Source organism: Vulpes lagopus, chromosome 5, assembly GCF_018345385.1.
Source record: "Vulpes lagopus strain Blue_001 chromosome 5, ASM1834538v1, whole genome shotgun sequence".
In the NCBI taxonomy this organism is placed as follows: domain Eukaryota; kingdom Metazoa; phylum Chordata; class Mammalia; order Carnivora; family Canidae; genus Vulpes; species Vulpes lagopus.
The window spans coordinates 22,158,653-22,174,752 of NC_054828.1; the positions used below are offsets into that span (position 1 = coordinate 22,158,653).

The following is a 16,100-nucleotide window of genomic DNA, read 5'->3' on the forward strand; positions in this document are numbered from 1 at the left end:
CAGCGTTCCCGGGAACTGAGGCAAGAACGGTAGCTGGATTAGGGACACAGGGTGACGAGGCAGTGCAAGAGTTTATGGCTCTTAGGTCTTGCACAAATGGACAGATTTGGGTCTGGTCCCAGTCAAATTTACCTTCTTTCTTTACTGGCAAAACTGAGGTGTTAAAGGGGAGGCAGTAAAGACCAGCGTGATCTTTGCCACCAAATCTCTTCGGGGCTCAGCGCCCTGCTCTGTGAGGCTGCGGACAGGGCGCTGGGTTGCTGATGGGAAGTGCTCATTCCTTTCCAAGAAATACACCCACCTGCTCAGCGCTCAGGAACCACCCAACCTGGCTCATGTGCGTGGCCCAGAGACAACCCCGGGGCATCTTGGTCGGAGGGCTGGGAGGCCTACCCCTTTCTCTTTATATTTGACAATGGCATTAAACTTATACATCTGCACCAGAAAGGTTTGCTGATGAGGAGCTGGACCCTAGAGGGGCATGCTGGGTGCTTAGGAGGGCATGAGGATATGGGGGTGGTTGGGAAGGGGCCATGGAATAGGTGCCCGGGGTCTCCAGCAGCTTGAATAGAATCAGGTGCCAGGCAGAGAGAAATCCTCCAAGCAGATGGTAGAGAAAGTCACATCAAGGTCCATGTAAACATCCTGTTCTAGGTCCTCTATCTCCAATATTTTTTTTAAAAAGATTTTATTTATTTATTCATGAGAGAGACACACACACAGAAAGGCAGAGACACAGGCAGAGGGAGAAGCAGGCTCCATGCAGGAAGCCCGACGTGGGACTCGATCCCAGGACCCCAGGATCACACCCTGAGCTGAAGGCAGACGCTCAACCACTGAGCCCCCCGTGCCCCCTCTATTTCCAATGCACGGTGGGCTTGCATGTGACTGCGGATCAGCTGCCCCTGCCCGTGGATGGCGGGCTTTCCCACAGGAGACAAACCGGGGACGCCCGGGGTCCCCAGGGGATGGTTTCTTTGACTTTTCTCTCTGAAGTGCAGGACAGTTATTCTTCCAATATTGTTTTTTTATAATATCCTCAAACGTCTGGAGGCAAATTGGAAGGATTACAGTGGCCTTGGAGTAGCTTTGAGAGTTACAAATTGCAGAGAAAGAATAGTTGATTTTAACTTTTTTTCCCCCTCCAAGCTATTTTCAAAGAATTTAGTAGCTGTTTCATTTATAGGCTGGCCGGCCCATCCCACATTATTTTGAAGGAGCCGCTTTATATTAGGGCGAGAGTTTCCTACTAAGGTAGAAGTTAAAAGATTTTTACATTCTGGAGTTTCTGAGCTCAGCACAGTCCCACATTTGAAGAGTTGGTATAAAGCACTCAGCAAAGGCCTTTGGATGTTCTTGCCTCTGAGTTCACAATTCAACCTTGGACCAATTCACTTCAGGGAGAAAAGCCTCAACTATTGTTCTCATCAAGTCTTGATTATCAGCCTCCGGCTGAGCCATCTCCTGGTCATTTGCAGAAGGGCCTTGGAGAATTTCGGGCCATCCGTGTCTTCTGCAAGGGTTTTTTTTTTTTTTTTCAGGGGGCTGTCTGGCCTGCCTAGTAACCACAGTAGGATCACGGGAGGGAAGAACTCTCCAGCAGCCAGTCGAGGTCTCTGGGAGCAGGGATGTGAATGGCCACTAATCTAATTCCTCTCTGGATTTGGTAGGAGCTTCTGAAAGTGGAGGTAAGGGCTTTGTAATTTCACAGGTCTGCTGCGGTCCAGGGGCCACGGATCTCTGTGGTGGGGAGTCCAGGATGCATCTGTAAGGGGCATTGCTTAGGAAGGCCTGAGGCTGGCAGGCTCTGGAAGTAGGAGGAGCCACAGGGGCCAGTAAGGCAGCCTCACCACCTGCCATAGGGGCCTGACGTGCAGTGTTTCCACAGGCAGCCCGGCCTGGGCTGGAAAGTCCGGCCAGAGTGCCCTCTGTAAAGCTCCTGGGGGAATGGAAGTTAAAACAGGTATCTGGGCATTGAAGGGATTTTTTAGGGGCAGGTAGGAGAGTTTGGGGAGCCATGAGAATTTGCTGAGGATGGAAGCTGGCTTCTGAGAAGGGGGATTTTGACCCTAGGCTTGGAAATCCAAAAGATCTTCTGGAGGGTAGGGGACAGGGAGGTGAGGGTAGCGCGGTACACGAGAAGGTGGAGACAGGGAATTTATGCTGAGTGTGGATTTTAACCTTTGTTCCCAGTCTAATTTCTGTTCCATCTTGTTTTTTGTTTTTTGTTTTTTTATTTTATTTATGATAGTCACACACAGAGAGAGAGAGGGGCAGAGACATAGGCAGAGGGAGAAGCAGGCTCCATGCACCGGGAGCCCGACGTGGGACTCGATCCCGGGTCTCCAGGATCGCGCCCCGGGCCAAAGGCAGGCGCCAAACCACTGTGCCACCCAGGGATCCCTGTTCAATCTTGTTAAGGGTGCTCCTAAGGTTACCTGTGGTGTCCCTGTTTTCAATTCAATCTTCCCAGAGATACCAATAAGGTAGCTCTGTAGGAGGAGATCTCATTAATTTTTTTTAATAGAGAAATTTTTCCCATTCAGAAGATTCATCATCTGGTCATTGATGAGTGGGGTCTCCATTAGTATATTTATTCCAAATGTGACTCGATCCAATAATCCCCCGCCCCTTTTTAATGAGAGACACAGAGAAGCCGAGACATATATAGTGGGAGAAGCAGGGAGCCTGATGCAGGACTCAATCCCAGGACCCAGGATCATGCCCTGAGCCAAAGGCTCAACCGCTGAGCCACCCAGGTGCCCCCCAGTACACCCGTTTAATGGAAAGACCTGGAGACCACTTCCCAGCCTTAGAATAAATTAATAAATCTTAGCCATGGGTGTAAGAGGCATCTCCAAAGTGGGTGCAGAAGATGGAACCCCTGCAATCCAAGGTTTCCTGGAGTTACTCTATGAAAACAGACTTTGGTCATCACAGGCCAACGGTGTAGTGAAATGGGTGTCTCCTGTCTGTCTGGGAACGTGAGACACCTGCAGTCACAGGTGCAAATCTGTGACACCAGGCATGTGCTACTGGACTGGGGCTTCTGAGGCTTTTGAACATTAGCAGGACAAAGAAGGTTGGGATGACAAAGGCCCCCTCATGAGCTGGGACCCCTTATGACAAAGTCCCCTGGGCGCAGGTGTGGAAGGACAAAGAGAGCTCCGCCCATGCCTTTGGGTCTCGGCTCCCCGGTCACTTGGAGTGGCCACCAGATGCACACTGGCACATGCCCCTCCTAAATTCTGGGCACCAGAAGGAAGACTCTGTCACTGGTCACAGAGCCAAGCTCTCGGGTCACAGAACATGGCAGAGGAAAACCTCATCCAGTTTCTGCGTAGAAGACCCACAGCAAAGTCAGTGCAAACGGGCCGGGGTCTCCCCAGCGCGGGGCCGCTGGAACGGCAGGCTGACGGGGCCCATGCCTGCGTTCTTCCCTTTGGGTTTCTTCCCTGTGACAAACGACACAAAAGACGACAGAAGAAAACAGTGACCATCTGCAGGAGGAACAGGATGAGTTCAGAACCAAAGCACCCACGGCAAAGCTTTAGCAGAGGTGCCGTAGCCAAGGAGCCGGCCCACGCGGTACTTCTCCCGCTGGGAACAGGGCTCTCCGCATTTGGCTTCTGGGGCCCCGGGGCAGGGCCCTGGGAGGCGGGGGGGGGGGGTGTGTGTGTGTCCCCTCCTGCCCCAGCTGTCGGCGGCCCCAGGCCCCAGGCGCCCGGCTCGCCGTGGAGCAGGCAGGGTCCCGCCAGGCCCGGCCCGCACCTGCCGCCAGGGCTGCACGGGGCTTCCCGTTGACGGCCGGAGACCCGCCTGGGCGCGCGGCTCACCTGTGCTGCCTTCTGGGGACGGGACCTGCTTCTGTGTCCCTTCTCCTGGCCTAACCACAGGCTTGCACGGGCGCTGCGTGGGCCCGTGTGTGGTCTCCTGGCGTCGCCGGGAAGCACCTTGAGGACTGGGCCAGACGCGACGTTTGAGAGCTGGTGGGAGTGTTTCTCGCCCGCAGGAGCAGCAGGTGTACACGAGCGAAGGAGGCAGGGGTGCTGATGAGCCTTCTGGGAGCACAGCAACGGGGCCCCCAGGTGCCGCCCGCTTCCTCAGGGTGCCTGTGTACCTCCTCTCGCAAGGGGGCCAGGTGCCCGACGGCTTCCCGAGAAAGCCCCTTCTCAGTTGAAAGATGGCCCAAGTTTGGGGCTCTTGCAACCCGCAACCAGGAGATCCTGGTATGACCTAATCCTAACGGAGTAGCACCACCGGCTGGCACAAATGCTCAGCTCCTTAACTTCGTCCGTCAACCACCACTCTGAACACCTACCTCCCCTCAGCCATGCCCTCCCCTCCCTCAGGGAAGCAGTGCTCCAAAATTACAAAAGAGAAGTTCCACTTAATAGTGGGGGACACGGTGGGGAAACAGTTGCCTCCAGAAGCCATGATGGGGACGGCTTATGGGAAGGTTACAAACAATGTGCAGAGCTCGGTATGAATTTTCCTTTTTTTTTTTTTTAAAGATATTTAAAAACTTATTTATTCATGAGAGACACAGAGAGAGGCAGAGACATAAGCAGAGTGAGAAGCAGGCTCCTTACTAGGAGCCAACACGGGGCTCGATCCCAGGACCCTGGGATCATGACCTGAGCTGAAGGCAGACGCTCAAGTAGTGGGCCACCTGGGTGCCGCCTTGGTATGCTTTCATCCCTGGATGGAGGGAGAGATCTCACTGTGAGGCTGGCTCCCCTGGAGAGGTTTCAATCTTTTTTTTTTTTTTTTTTTTTAAGAAATACAACCAGGTGCTGGGAAAATGAAAAAAAATACCTTTGGACTTCTCTCATGAACAGTTTCCATAGAGGATTCCAAAGGGGTCCTAACTTTTGTTAAAGCTTAAGCAGCAGTGATATAATGAAAACTAGTATGAATTTACCGCCCTAATAAAGGGGTGTCCCCCCTTCTCTTACAAGCATTTCCTGGAAGGAGCTTATCTGGTTGATGCTAATGACCATGGTAACTAAATGGCGAACAAAAATTGAGTAACAAGAAGCAGTGGCGTAGAACAATTATGGCAGTCCTAGAACAGAGTGTCCAGTGTAACGGTGTCTGCCAAGTTTCGGGCCTTGTTTAAAACATAGGTTTTACCATGATTCAGGTGTGGTGACGCCAGTGCATCAGGAGGTGACTGCCACTGGAGAGATCGTCTGTTGTGATTCTCAAGAGAGGGGGGACACACCAACCACACTGGGCCCTGCAGGGAAGGGCCAGGGTTGGCTAGGAGACCAAGCAGGTGGAAAACCTGGTTTTTATTGTGGTTTTAAGGGATGGAATGCATGAAGCAGTGTAAGCAGGCTTGGGGGTGACTAGCTTCAGAGGGCTCTGGGACACAGCGGCTGTCCTTGCTATAAGGTACACGGCCTGGAGAGATTAGGACAGGTGGACGCAGAGGCGGCTGGAAGTGTGGATCAGGGCAGGTTGGTTTGCACGTGGAAGGCGTACTGGCAGGCAGGTCCGGCTCCCGTTGGCAAGGCCCAGGGTGTCAAGGCATCAGAAACATGCTTGATACAGGTCTCTGTTCCATGGAACACATTATGTGACTTACATGATGAAACTTTAAGTGTTTTCTAATCCTATGAAATACTGGATCCGCGTGGTTCCTTTTTTTTTTTTTTAAATATATGTAACACTAATTGATTTGGTTTAAAAAGCTACCGTTTGTAGCTCAAGGAAAAGTAATATGACAGGGCTTGAATTCTTCTTTTCAAATCTTTTTCACATTTGTTCCTCAGGTAATAATTTGCAATCTATTTTCTGTGAATTGGCCGCAAAAATTCTTTGATGAGTCTGCACACAGTGTTGACGTTCAGTAGTTTTTACAGGTTAGTGTTCAAAGATTACTTGTATTTCTTAGTAATGTGTTGTAGTCAGGCTTAGAAACTTGTTGTTTTTCACAAGGTTGTTCACCAAAGGGGAGGTCATTTCCATGAGGTGATGATGAATTTTTATTTTGATGGTTCCTTGCCTGTTAATTCTGGGGACTGTTACAGCCCATTCGAGGCACTTGACTTCACTATTTGTAAGACACAACCTACCGATCCTTGCTTGTAAACGCCTGTAGTGCCTGCGGGTTGTTACCCACTGTGGCTCTGAGGGCTTCCCGAGGCTGGACACACCGTCTGAGGGGCTCTGTTTCCTGAATCGAGCCTGGCCTCGATAGGCTCACAGCACGGAGACCTTGGTCTGCCACCTCAGGTCACCCCATTTGTGCCATCGTGCTTTAGTTCTTTCTGGGTAGTCCGTGAGCTCTGCAACAACGGGAGGGAACGCATGCCAAATGACCTGGTCCTCCATTTCCAAGACCGCTCCGTTGCCCGCCACCACTCCTCGTGCCCTTCTCCAAGCTTGCGGATCACCACGCGTTTTGTTGAACTAAATGACAGAAGGTCAAAGGGATTTTTTTTTTTTTTAATAATCCACATTTACAAGCTCTTCCTGTGGGCTTTGTGACTCCTCGTGATCTTCGGAGGGATGGTGGTGTTCTCCCCACTTCACGAATGAGCAATCAAGGTGTGAGGAGGCCAGCGTGCCAGGGGTCATGACCTCCAGAGATGGTCTTCTGAAGCCTCCACGAACCATTGCAGGGTGGCCTCGTACCTTTATTGTGTAACCGTTCATAATGAAAATCCTGGAAGGTATATTAAGTGGACATCCAGGGACCCACCTCCCCAACCCCCTGCCCTCTCCTGCTGCAGCACCTCTCACCAGCGGCCTACATCTGCCCTGCCTCACCCGCTACATTCAGTGCTGCACACAAACCCAGGCTTATTTTCCTTAAAACAAAACAAAGCCAAAAACCAAAAGCCTCCTTATGCCTGTGGTTATTAACATTACAGACCCTCTGGGCATCTCGTGGGAGTGATGGACCAATGCCCAGGAAGAATTACACACCCATAAAACCTTGGGAAGGACTCTAAGCTTTAACATGTGCCCTGAAGTGTGGGGAGCGAAACCCAGAGCTACTTAGGTGTCACGGAGATAACCCAGTGATACTGAGGGGTGCAGGCTGGGCAAATTGGAGGAGTCCTCACCTTCCTCAGGCTTCATCCCTAGACTAGTACTGCTGTTCATGCCTCACCTGGAACCTTCTCCCACAGCATCTGGCCCATCCAGTTTCCTCCTAGCACTGCCGTCTTGGTGGTGTGGCAGTGACAACCCTCTCTGGATGTGACGAAGGCTCCAGGTTGGTTGTAGGGCACAGTGTAAATCCTAAGTAATTGATGCTCACCCTTCCATTAGGATCTGCCTGAAACTCCATCCCCCTGTCAAATCTTCTGACTGCACCAAACACCGCACATGTGAGCACGGGCAGTCTGCACGGGCTCACGTGCTGAATCGTGTCCTGCCTCGATGTTCCAGACAGTTCAGAGCACATGTGCTGGAGCCAAGATTCCAGGTTCCAACCTGGCTTGGCCACGCCCTCAACAAGCAACTTCAGGAAGTCACGTAACCTCCCTGGGCACTGATTTTTCACAGTGTCTACCTGCAAAGGTTGCTGTGAGGACTGAGTACCTTGTTATTTGTAAAGTATTTAGAACAGTACTTGGCACCAAGTAGGAACGACAGAAGCATTAGCTCTTACCATGATCTGAAGGCAGTAATCTTGTCAAATGCCTATTAAAAAAAACAATAGGGGCACCTCGGTGGCTTAGGTAATGGTCCCAGGGTCCTGTGATGGAACCTCTTATCGGGCTCCCTGCTCATGGGGAACCTGCTTCTCCCTCTCCCTCTGCCTGTCAAAATCTTATTTTTGTCAAATAAATCTTTATTTTTAAATTATTTTAAATAGTGCCTATCAGCCCTTCCCAGAGCCGTGTACACAGTGGGCATTCAGAACACACTCCCCATGTTTCTGACCAAGGTGGTGAGAAGGTCAAGCATCAGAGGCTGGAGAGTGAAGTGCCCTTTGGCTCCTGCTCTAACCACTTGTTTGCAAAAGAGCCTGAATCAAGCTGAACAAAGAAACAAGGCTGGATCTGCTCTAATCCTCTCCGTTGGCTGCCTCGTGCCCACTCTGACGGCCCGGTTCCTGGGCAGACGGTCAGCGCCGTCCCACCCAATCTTATTTGATCCTCACAAAAGGGCAGGTGGAGCTGCCAGGGCAGACAGTGACCCCAATATGAAGGGAGGAAACTGGGACTGGGAGGGCAGCAAGACCTACTGAGCACACAGGGCCCAGATGTCCGCCAGCACAGGGAAGGCACCTGCAGCTTCCTTCTCCAGTGCCCCCGGGCACCCCAACTTCCTCCCTTCTCCACCGTCACTGCTGTCTCTCCAGAGCAGAGGCTTGGCCTTCTTCCTGCCGTACATCCCTCCGTGCTGATTCCAGCCGTGTTTCAAATGCACCCCCCCACCCCGCCCAGGTAGGAGCCAACCAAGACAGCCCTCCGCATGACCCACCCTCCAGGGTACAGCCCCTCCTTTCCAGCTGTGTGCCAGGCAGCTTGACTCTGGTCCCCAAACACCAGAAGCTTCCAGCCAGCCCCTCTTGTATCACCAGCCCCTCTGTGGCCAATTGCCCTTCCCGTGCTGGCAGTTCTCTGCGTTACCAGCTGCCTGCTAGTTCTCCTCTTTGGCATATGCCCCTGCCTCTTGCAGCCGGCCAGTCCCCCGGCCCTGCTCAGGGCCGCTCTGGAACATTCCACACACCCACCCCTACTCTGGTCACCTTGCCCAGTCCTTGAGTGTGACTGTAGTTGAGTCCCTCCTGTTCAGCAATAGCTGTGATCTTCCAGAGGTAGAGATTTTCCCTTGCAGCCTGTGGGCTCTCACAGGAGGCTGGATGCACCACTCGGATTCTGTTGTTACAGGCTGACCCTTGTACAACGTGGGGATTTGGGGGGTGCCGATACCTGTGCAGGAGAAAATCTATGCAGAACTTCTGACCCGCCCCAAACTTAACTACTAATAGCCTACTGTTGACCGGAAGCCTTACCCATGACAGTTTAACACATATTTTATATGCTACATTTATTATATATTCTTATTAAAAAAGCTAGAGGAAATGTTAAGAAAATCATAACATACATTTACAGTACTGTACTTACTGGAAAAGACATCCACATGTAAGTAGACCTGTGCAGCTCAAAGGTCCACTGTATAACCTAATAGCTAAAATATTTGGGTCCCAACCCTCACTGGAGGACACACACCAACTCAGGGGCTCCCCGTGGGCAGCAGACACACCTCCATGACCCAGCGGGCTGCCACAAACCGGCGCAGCACCTTCCCACCCCGCCCTGCCACAGGCTTCTGGTCCCCTGAACACTCTCGGGCTTGCCTTCTGCTGGTCTCTCTCCTGCTGCCGGAGTCTGCACCCCCACCTCCTACCCCACTCCTGTCTCAGCCACATCTCCCGTCCTTCAGGGTCCTGGCCTGTGGCCTGATTCCTGGCTTTCCCACAAGGCTTCCTCCGTGTCGGCTCTTCCAGAGAAGCCCCGGCGGCACTCGCTCGGTTCGCCCTGTTCTGCCTGATTCAGAGAACGCGGCAGGTGCTCGCCAGATGCTGGTGGACCAGCGTGCCCACCTACGAGACCGCAGCGGCCCTGCCGCACAGGGCAGGACCACTTGGCTGCTCTCCATCAGGGGGATGGAGAGCACACTCTGACAGGGGCCAAAAAGAACCTGCCCTAACTCCACAAGAGTGCCTGCCATGTAGAAAAAAACCAGAGCACACGTTTCCTATGATTTTGTCTGAGATGAATAATGCATTGGGCATGATGCAGTGACATGTGTGCCCTCCTATTCATCACGTTACTGTGTGGTTTAAAGATGTGAAGTGTATGCGCATGTTTCAGAACTTAGTAAATTTGTTTAAAAATCTAGACTACGAAATCGGTACTAGAGAACTCCCTACAGAAAGGTCAACTGAACAGAGGGTCTAATTCTTGAAGTATTGCATTTATTAAGACAACTGTATTAAAATGGACTTAAAGCACCCGTCGCCAATTACCTTTTTCCCCTCAAAAACCTACTGCAAAATTAGAATAAAGTTAAAATTGAAGTTTCTTAAAGAACTTTAGAAACTCTGTAAGCAACTCAATTTAACACTTAGCTATGACTGAGGAGACCAGCTGTTGGCTAAAAACCCGTGTGTGGTCTTTCAGACCTGGTGCAGGCAACTTGAGGCTGTCCCCACTGCTGCCAGGCACATGGCTAGTGCATGGCAGTCTCTGGGGGACCTGCAGTCCAGGACTCCGCACCTTGGCCCCACCCTCGCTCTTCTGCCTGTGTGAACTCCCGGCCTGCCCACCTTCATTCAGAGCCTCGTAGCTCCTTGCTCAGGCACCTCTGCTGAGCCGTCCGTGGGCTGGGGAGCTCTTCGCCTGGGTTAGTCTCTTGTTTATACTACAACAATAAGCGATGACAGACTTAACTATTAATTTCATTTGGCTTTCTTGAGGTAGAATTGACAAAGTTGTAATATATTTAAAATGTTTAATTTGATGATTTGATATACAGTAGTCCCCCCCCCCGCCCTTATCTATGGTTTCAGATACCCATGGTCAACCGCAGTCTGGAAGTAAATGATCCTCCTCCTGGTCTATCAGAGGGTCAGCAATGGCCTGCCGTCTCATCTTTCTTCTCATCTCATCACGTCGGCATTTAATCATCTTCCACCATCATGAGAAGGGTGAGTCCAGCACAATAAGGGATTTTGAGATATAACATTTATTGCAGTATACTGTTAAAACTATGCTTTATTATCATTGTTAATCTCTTACAATGCCTGATTCATAAATTTGATATCATAGATACCTACATATAGAAAAAAAGGCCCCATGATGTACAGGGTATGGTACTATCTATGGTTTCAGGCACCCACCGTGGTCTTGGAACAGGTGCCATGGATGGGGGTGGGGGAACTACTGTATATACTCAGGTTGTGAAAGGGTTCCTACCACCAAGTTAATGAACTCATCCATCACCCCGCCTTTTTGGGGTGAGAATGCTCCATTTCTACCCTCTGAGCAAATTTCCGTTATACAATACAGTATCATCAACCATAATCACCACATTAGATCCTCAGAACTAATCCATCTTCTAGTTGAAAGCCTGTACCTAACTTGGAGGGCATTATACTCAGGGAAATAAGCTGGATGAAGACAAATGCCACATGGTATCACTTCTATGTAGTGCCTTAAAGCTGAACTCCTAGAAACAGTAGCATGGTGGCTGCCAGGGACTGGGGGAGATTGTCTGAATCCACTCCTTGGACACTTGGCAGCTCAGCCTTCTCTGGCTCTTGACAAAGACACTCACACCTTACTTGATTATTCTGAACAAGCATTCTCTCCTCTCATTTTGAAAAGTATTTGTAATAGTGGCCGTGTGGGAAAACAAGAGAATCCAATCCAGAGAAAGGAGTTCTCTCACTGGGATTAGTAACGTAGCTCTGGGAGGTCCCTTCGCTTTGGAGGCTGGGCCTTCTGGTCTGCAAAACGAGGTTACTTGACTAGATGTTGTTGAATGTTCCTTTCAGATCTAATATGCCAACATTCTATGAATCATACTTCTAAAACTACCTTCTGAAAAAGTTTAAAAAATAAAGAATGAAGTTAAACATGTTTTTAAAATTATGTTTACAAGGTAACCTTTACAAAGCAGCATTTAAAAATAAATCATCTCACAACTCAAGTGCCTGATGGTGCTGCCCTTACACTGGCCAGCAAATATTTATTGTATGCCTTCTGCATGCCAGGTACATATACACTGCGTTTCCTCTCCTCGCCTGTGAAAGAACACTCAGCGCTTCTTCCAGGTAAACTTTCTGCGGGCTCCCTCTTGGCCTGGCTTCTTCCGTTCTTTGACGCGTGGATCGGCAGTCAGCAGTCCAGCTGTGGTGCAGAAAGAGAAGCCTTTATGAACCATGAAAAATGCACGCAGCCTAGCAGGAAAGCAAGCAGACCTGTAATAATTTACCAGCCTGGTATAAATCTCATGACAGCACTTTGCTCTCACTCTTTTAGGAGTGTTCCCCCATTTCGGAGACAAACACCAGCTACATTGTTTGAGTCTGTTCTTCTCCTATGAGGGCTGTGGTTCCTTATAGGTTTTTAAGCCTGTTCCACTTAAGATAAGTCTGCTCTTGTGTGGGCAGCCACTATTCATTGAGACTGTACTTACACTGCCTGCTTATTATTAAAGGTATGAAAGTTCTAACTGGAGACTCAAGGTAGAAAAGAAACAGTATCTGGTGGAGTAAGAGAAAGTGTAAGGACACTGTAGATTAAGAACATGAATATACAAACATACACATACAGTATGATTTATCAAACCCATCTGAGGAAAGAAATTTCTGGAAGCTTTCACTCTCCTAATCATCAAGAGCGATTATGATTTCTAGGCAACTGACGAGTTACTCCAGCATATGCCCCAAAATAACATGCCCCCGTGGTGGCTGGAACCACAGATTGCAAGAATATCAGTGATGAGAAACCTCTTACACTGCTTTTATAAATACGTAAACAGACCATAGTTTTTCCTTGTCTTTTTTACTCTTCCAACACTAGCACTTCTTTTCCCTGCAGACAAGGTGTGGGTATCTTATTAGGAATATCCGAATGGCCATAAAGCAAGGGCAAACTTCAATCACTCATATATACATTAAGTTTTTTAACTTACTTGTCTTTAAAAGGGCACAGAATAAATATTTTGGACAAAATGCTGACTAGACTTGTCTAAATTCTCATTTAAATTACAAGAAGAGTTTATTATGTTTCAATATGCACACTAGCAATATTGTGAAGGTCCTACAAGTTATCAGAATGACGAGACATGAATCCTACCAAATGGTGAGTTATCTATAAGCAAATGGATTTTTAAGAGACTTAAAGAATCAACCAGCCTCAGCTGCAAGTGGTGCCCACCTGCAGCATGGTGTCAGGATGGTAGTGGCTCCCATGGGAGGGTAGGGGGCTCAGAGGTGCTAAGTGACTCGCCCAGTCACAGCTGGTTAGTAGCACCCGTGGAGCTTTCTTCCCTCCGGAAACAGTTCAAAGACAGTCTTCACTACAACTCCCGTGCTTTATAATAAGTGCTTAAAGCAGTGCCCTAACAGACAAACCGATTGTATATTCTTGCAGACTCTTGTAGTCATGAAGAGATGACAGAGTCACCCAGCAAATAAGACAACATACAATTAATTTAAAGTCACATCACACTAGAAAAATGGAAATCGCCAATGTTGGAAAGCTACAATATGGACTTCATCATCACATCGAATCGTTCCAGGTCTGTGATAAAACAATCACTGACTGAGCTGTTACACACAACAGAGCAGTGCTGGTTAACCTGGCCAAGAGGTTAGGCTGTAAAGGGCCAAAAGAAACCTTCCCTGACGTTGGGAGGGCCTCCTTTTCTTTTTCAAATTCAAATTCACTTCACAGAAATGAAAACTGAAAAGCACTGTACGGTTCTGGGGCATAAAAAGGGAAGCCAGCACACTGCAATGCTATGTATTTAACTGAGTATGTTCTGATTTCGCTGCGGGGACCAGCGAACACTCACAGATCGTGCAAAGACAACCCTCCCACACCCCTGCAACTCGTACCTTGTCTCATCCACTCAACCTCTTCCTCCGTGACGAAACTGCACAAGGCTCTTGCCACTGCCAAGCGAATGGCTCCAGCCTGCGACGACCGCCCGCCTCCCGAGACAGTACAGGTCGTGTCATGTTTTCCAAGCCGGTCGAGGAAGTGGAAGGGGAACATCAACTGTTCTCTAAAACACGTCACGCGGAAAGGTAGTTTACTATAGAGATTTATAAACTGTTCACACTCTCAACAATTATAGAAAGCATATCAGGCATGCCAGCACTCAGACTTCACAATGCTGCCGGTACTGGGAAGGCTCTGCGGACAGCCACGTTTCTTCCTCTTCCTCTTCTGGGAGAAAGCAATACAGACTCTCTCACTGTTGATCCAATAGCTTTTCTCTCATGAGAACCCTGTGAAGCTTGCAAATAACCTTGTAAAGAAGTCTCAAAGCTGGGAAATGCCACTATAACCAGCTGAACCTCCCTGGATTCAGTGATCAATTATCAAATGCCATTAGACTCACTAAACAAAGTGTACCATAATGTATGATGCTCATCCTGACATGGTTTTTACAGTTCCTAGAAACACATTCAACTCCTACCCGACCCTGCCCCCTGAAACACCTATTCCTATTACTGGTTCTTGGCAGTAGTGGCAGGGTCCCACTACTGGTCTGGCACCAGGAGACACACTGCACAACCCTAGCCAGGCCTGCTCCCCTCAGCAGCCTATGCCTGCGTGGGCCCCACGGGCACCCCAGGATTAGAGAATGGAACACAGAATGTGGCCCCGGACCTTCTCTTGCTCAACCCAGCAAGTGTCTGTTGAACACCATTTATGTACCAGGTACAAGCACCACTGCCTTTGTCAAGTATGTTGATCTTGCTATTTTGCCCTAATATCTCTACTGAATATTTAAAAGCCGATTCATACTGGATTTACTTGCTTTATCTGACAGCGTAGCTTTCTAGACCCCAAATAAAATTTATTACACCACAGCGATGCTGAAAGATAGATATGGACAGGATATAAAAGTGTTATTCCTCGGGATACACAGGCAAAATAATCACATGCAGACAGATGGAGAGAACCTTTTCTCTGAACGAGACCTTCCAAGAACACAGTAACTGGAATCTGCAATAGTGCTATTTCAACAGGGAAGTTGTTTCAATAGGAATGAAACAACAAACACAGGCCTGAAACAACATAAATTAATCTATATTGCTTTGAATAAAGCAACCAAATAAAAAATAGGAATGTTATAAAAATAGTGCTATTTAAAGTAATAGCCATATTATCATAAAAACTAAAGAAAACTTAGAGAATGATAATATAATTCCAGCATTTCACTTTTCTAGCAGGGAAAGACAGCCCAAGACAGAATCTATGGGATTATCTCACAGACGTGTGTGGGGAGGGGGGGTGTCTCTGTGTTTTCTGATATTGTTAAGTGGTTAGTGACGTAAGTGACATTACTGAGTAGCTCTAGTCACCCACTTGTTTGGGAGCTTAAACACTTACCTGTCTTAATTCCTAAAATTCTACGATTCCTTAACAAATGCTTATATAAAGAACTATAGACAAATTCAGGAAAAAAACACATTCTATAATCTACTCCAGATACACTAGAGTGACTGAGCCAGGGTGGTCAAGGCATGATAGGACCACCAAGAAGGGTCTGGGCAGTTGGAAAGTTGGTGCATACTAAGGAAGAAAACTTAGTTTATAGGTAGGTGTGACCCGAAGAATAACAGTCAAAAATGGTTGTATAGAGCTAACAATTTTAATTAAACTGGACTACAAACAAATATGTACAAAAAACAGTCTTAATCTGCTCTCAGGCATCTCAGATGGAATCCTGAGTTTAAAGAATCAAATTTATTTTACTCTTTGTTATCTAATCAAAGTTATTTTGAAAAAAAAATGAAACAGTCTCCTTTCTATCTTCTCTGAACACAACTCCTTATGATAGCATTTGAAAAGCAAGTAACTTAGCGTACATACAAATGCATACTCTTTTTGATTCTCAGTTCAGCTATCTTCCGACTGGTCAGTGGTCACCTCGCTGCTGAATCTGTAAGCTCCTGAGCTGCTCCTGCATGATGAAAGGCCAGCCCAGGGCAAGCACAGCTACCACCAATCCCTACAACCACTTTAAGATGATGAGATGGCCTGGGTGCCCATTCCCACACCAAGACTCTCCTTAGGCTTCCTATTCAGAGAGGAAGTTTCTAGATGATAGAAATAGTATCTTACATAGCTCTGATATCTTCACAATGGTCAGAACAAGACTGTGCACACAGACAGTCCTTAGTAAACACCTGATGAATTCAAACTGAAAAGTTCTAAGGATACCATTTAATTATGAGATCAAGCCATAACGAGATTTGTGGTTAAATCAGGAGTTATATCTGAAAGCAAACTAACAAGTTATTGGTCAAATGTTATTCCTCCAAGCAATTTCCAGTGCTGAAGTTCTGGGTCTCTCTCTGGCTGTTCTTAAGGGAAAGAAGA

At 48.3% G+C, this 16,100-nt stretch overlaps 1 protein-coding gene across 1 annotated transcript in view; it reads right to left on the minus strand.

The window, feature by feature from the left end:
- Nucleotides 1-11,690: 11,690 nt before the first annotated feature.
- MRPS9 (mitochondrial ribosomal protein S9) overlaps nt 11,691-16,100 on the minus strand; it is a 62,113-nt gene continuing 57,703 nt past the window's right edge. The window contains exons 10-11 of the mRNA XM_041756538.1: nt 13,601-13,770; nt 11,691-11,885 (exon numbers count right to left, since the gene is read on the minus strand). Coding sequence (XP_041612472.1) covers nt 11,794-11,885; nt 13,601-13,770 — 262 coding nt within the window. The 3' untranslated portion in view covers nt 11,691-11,793. The remainder of the gene's footprint in view (nt 11,886-13,600; nt 13,771-16,100) is intronic.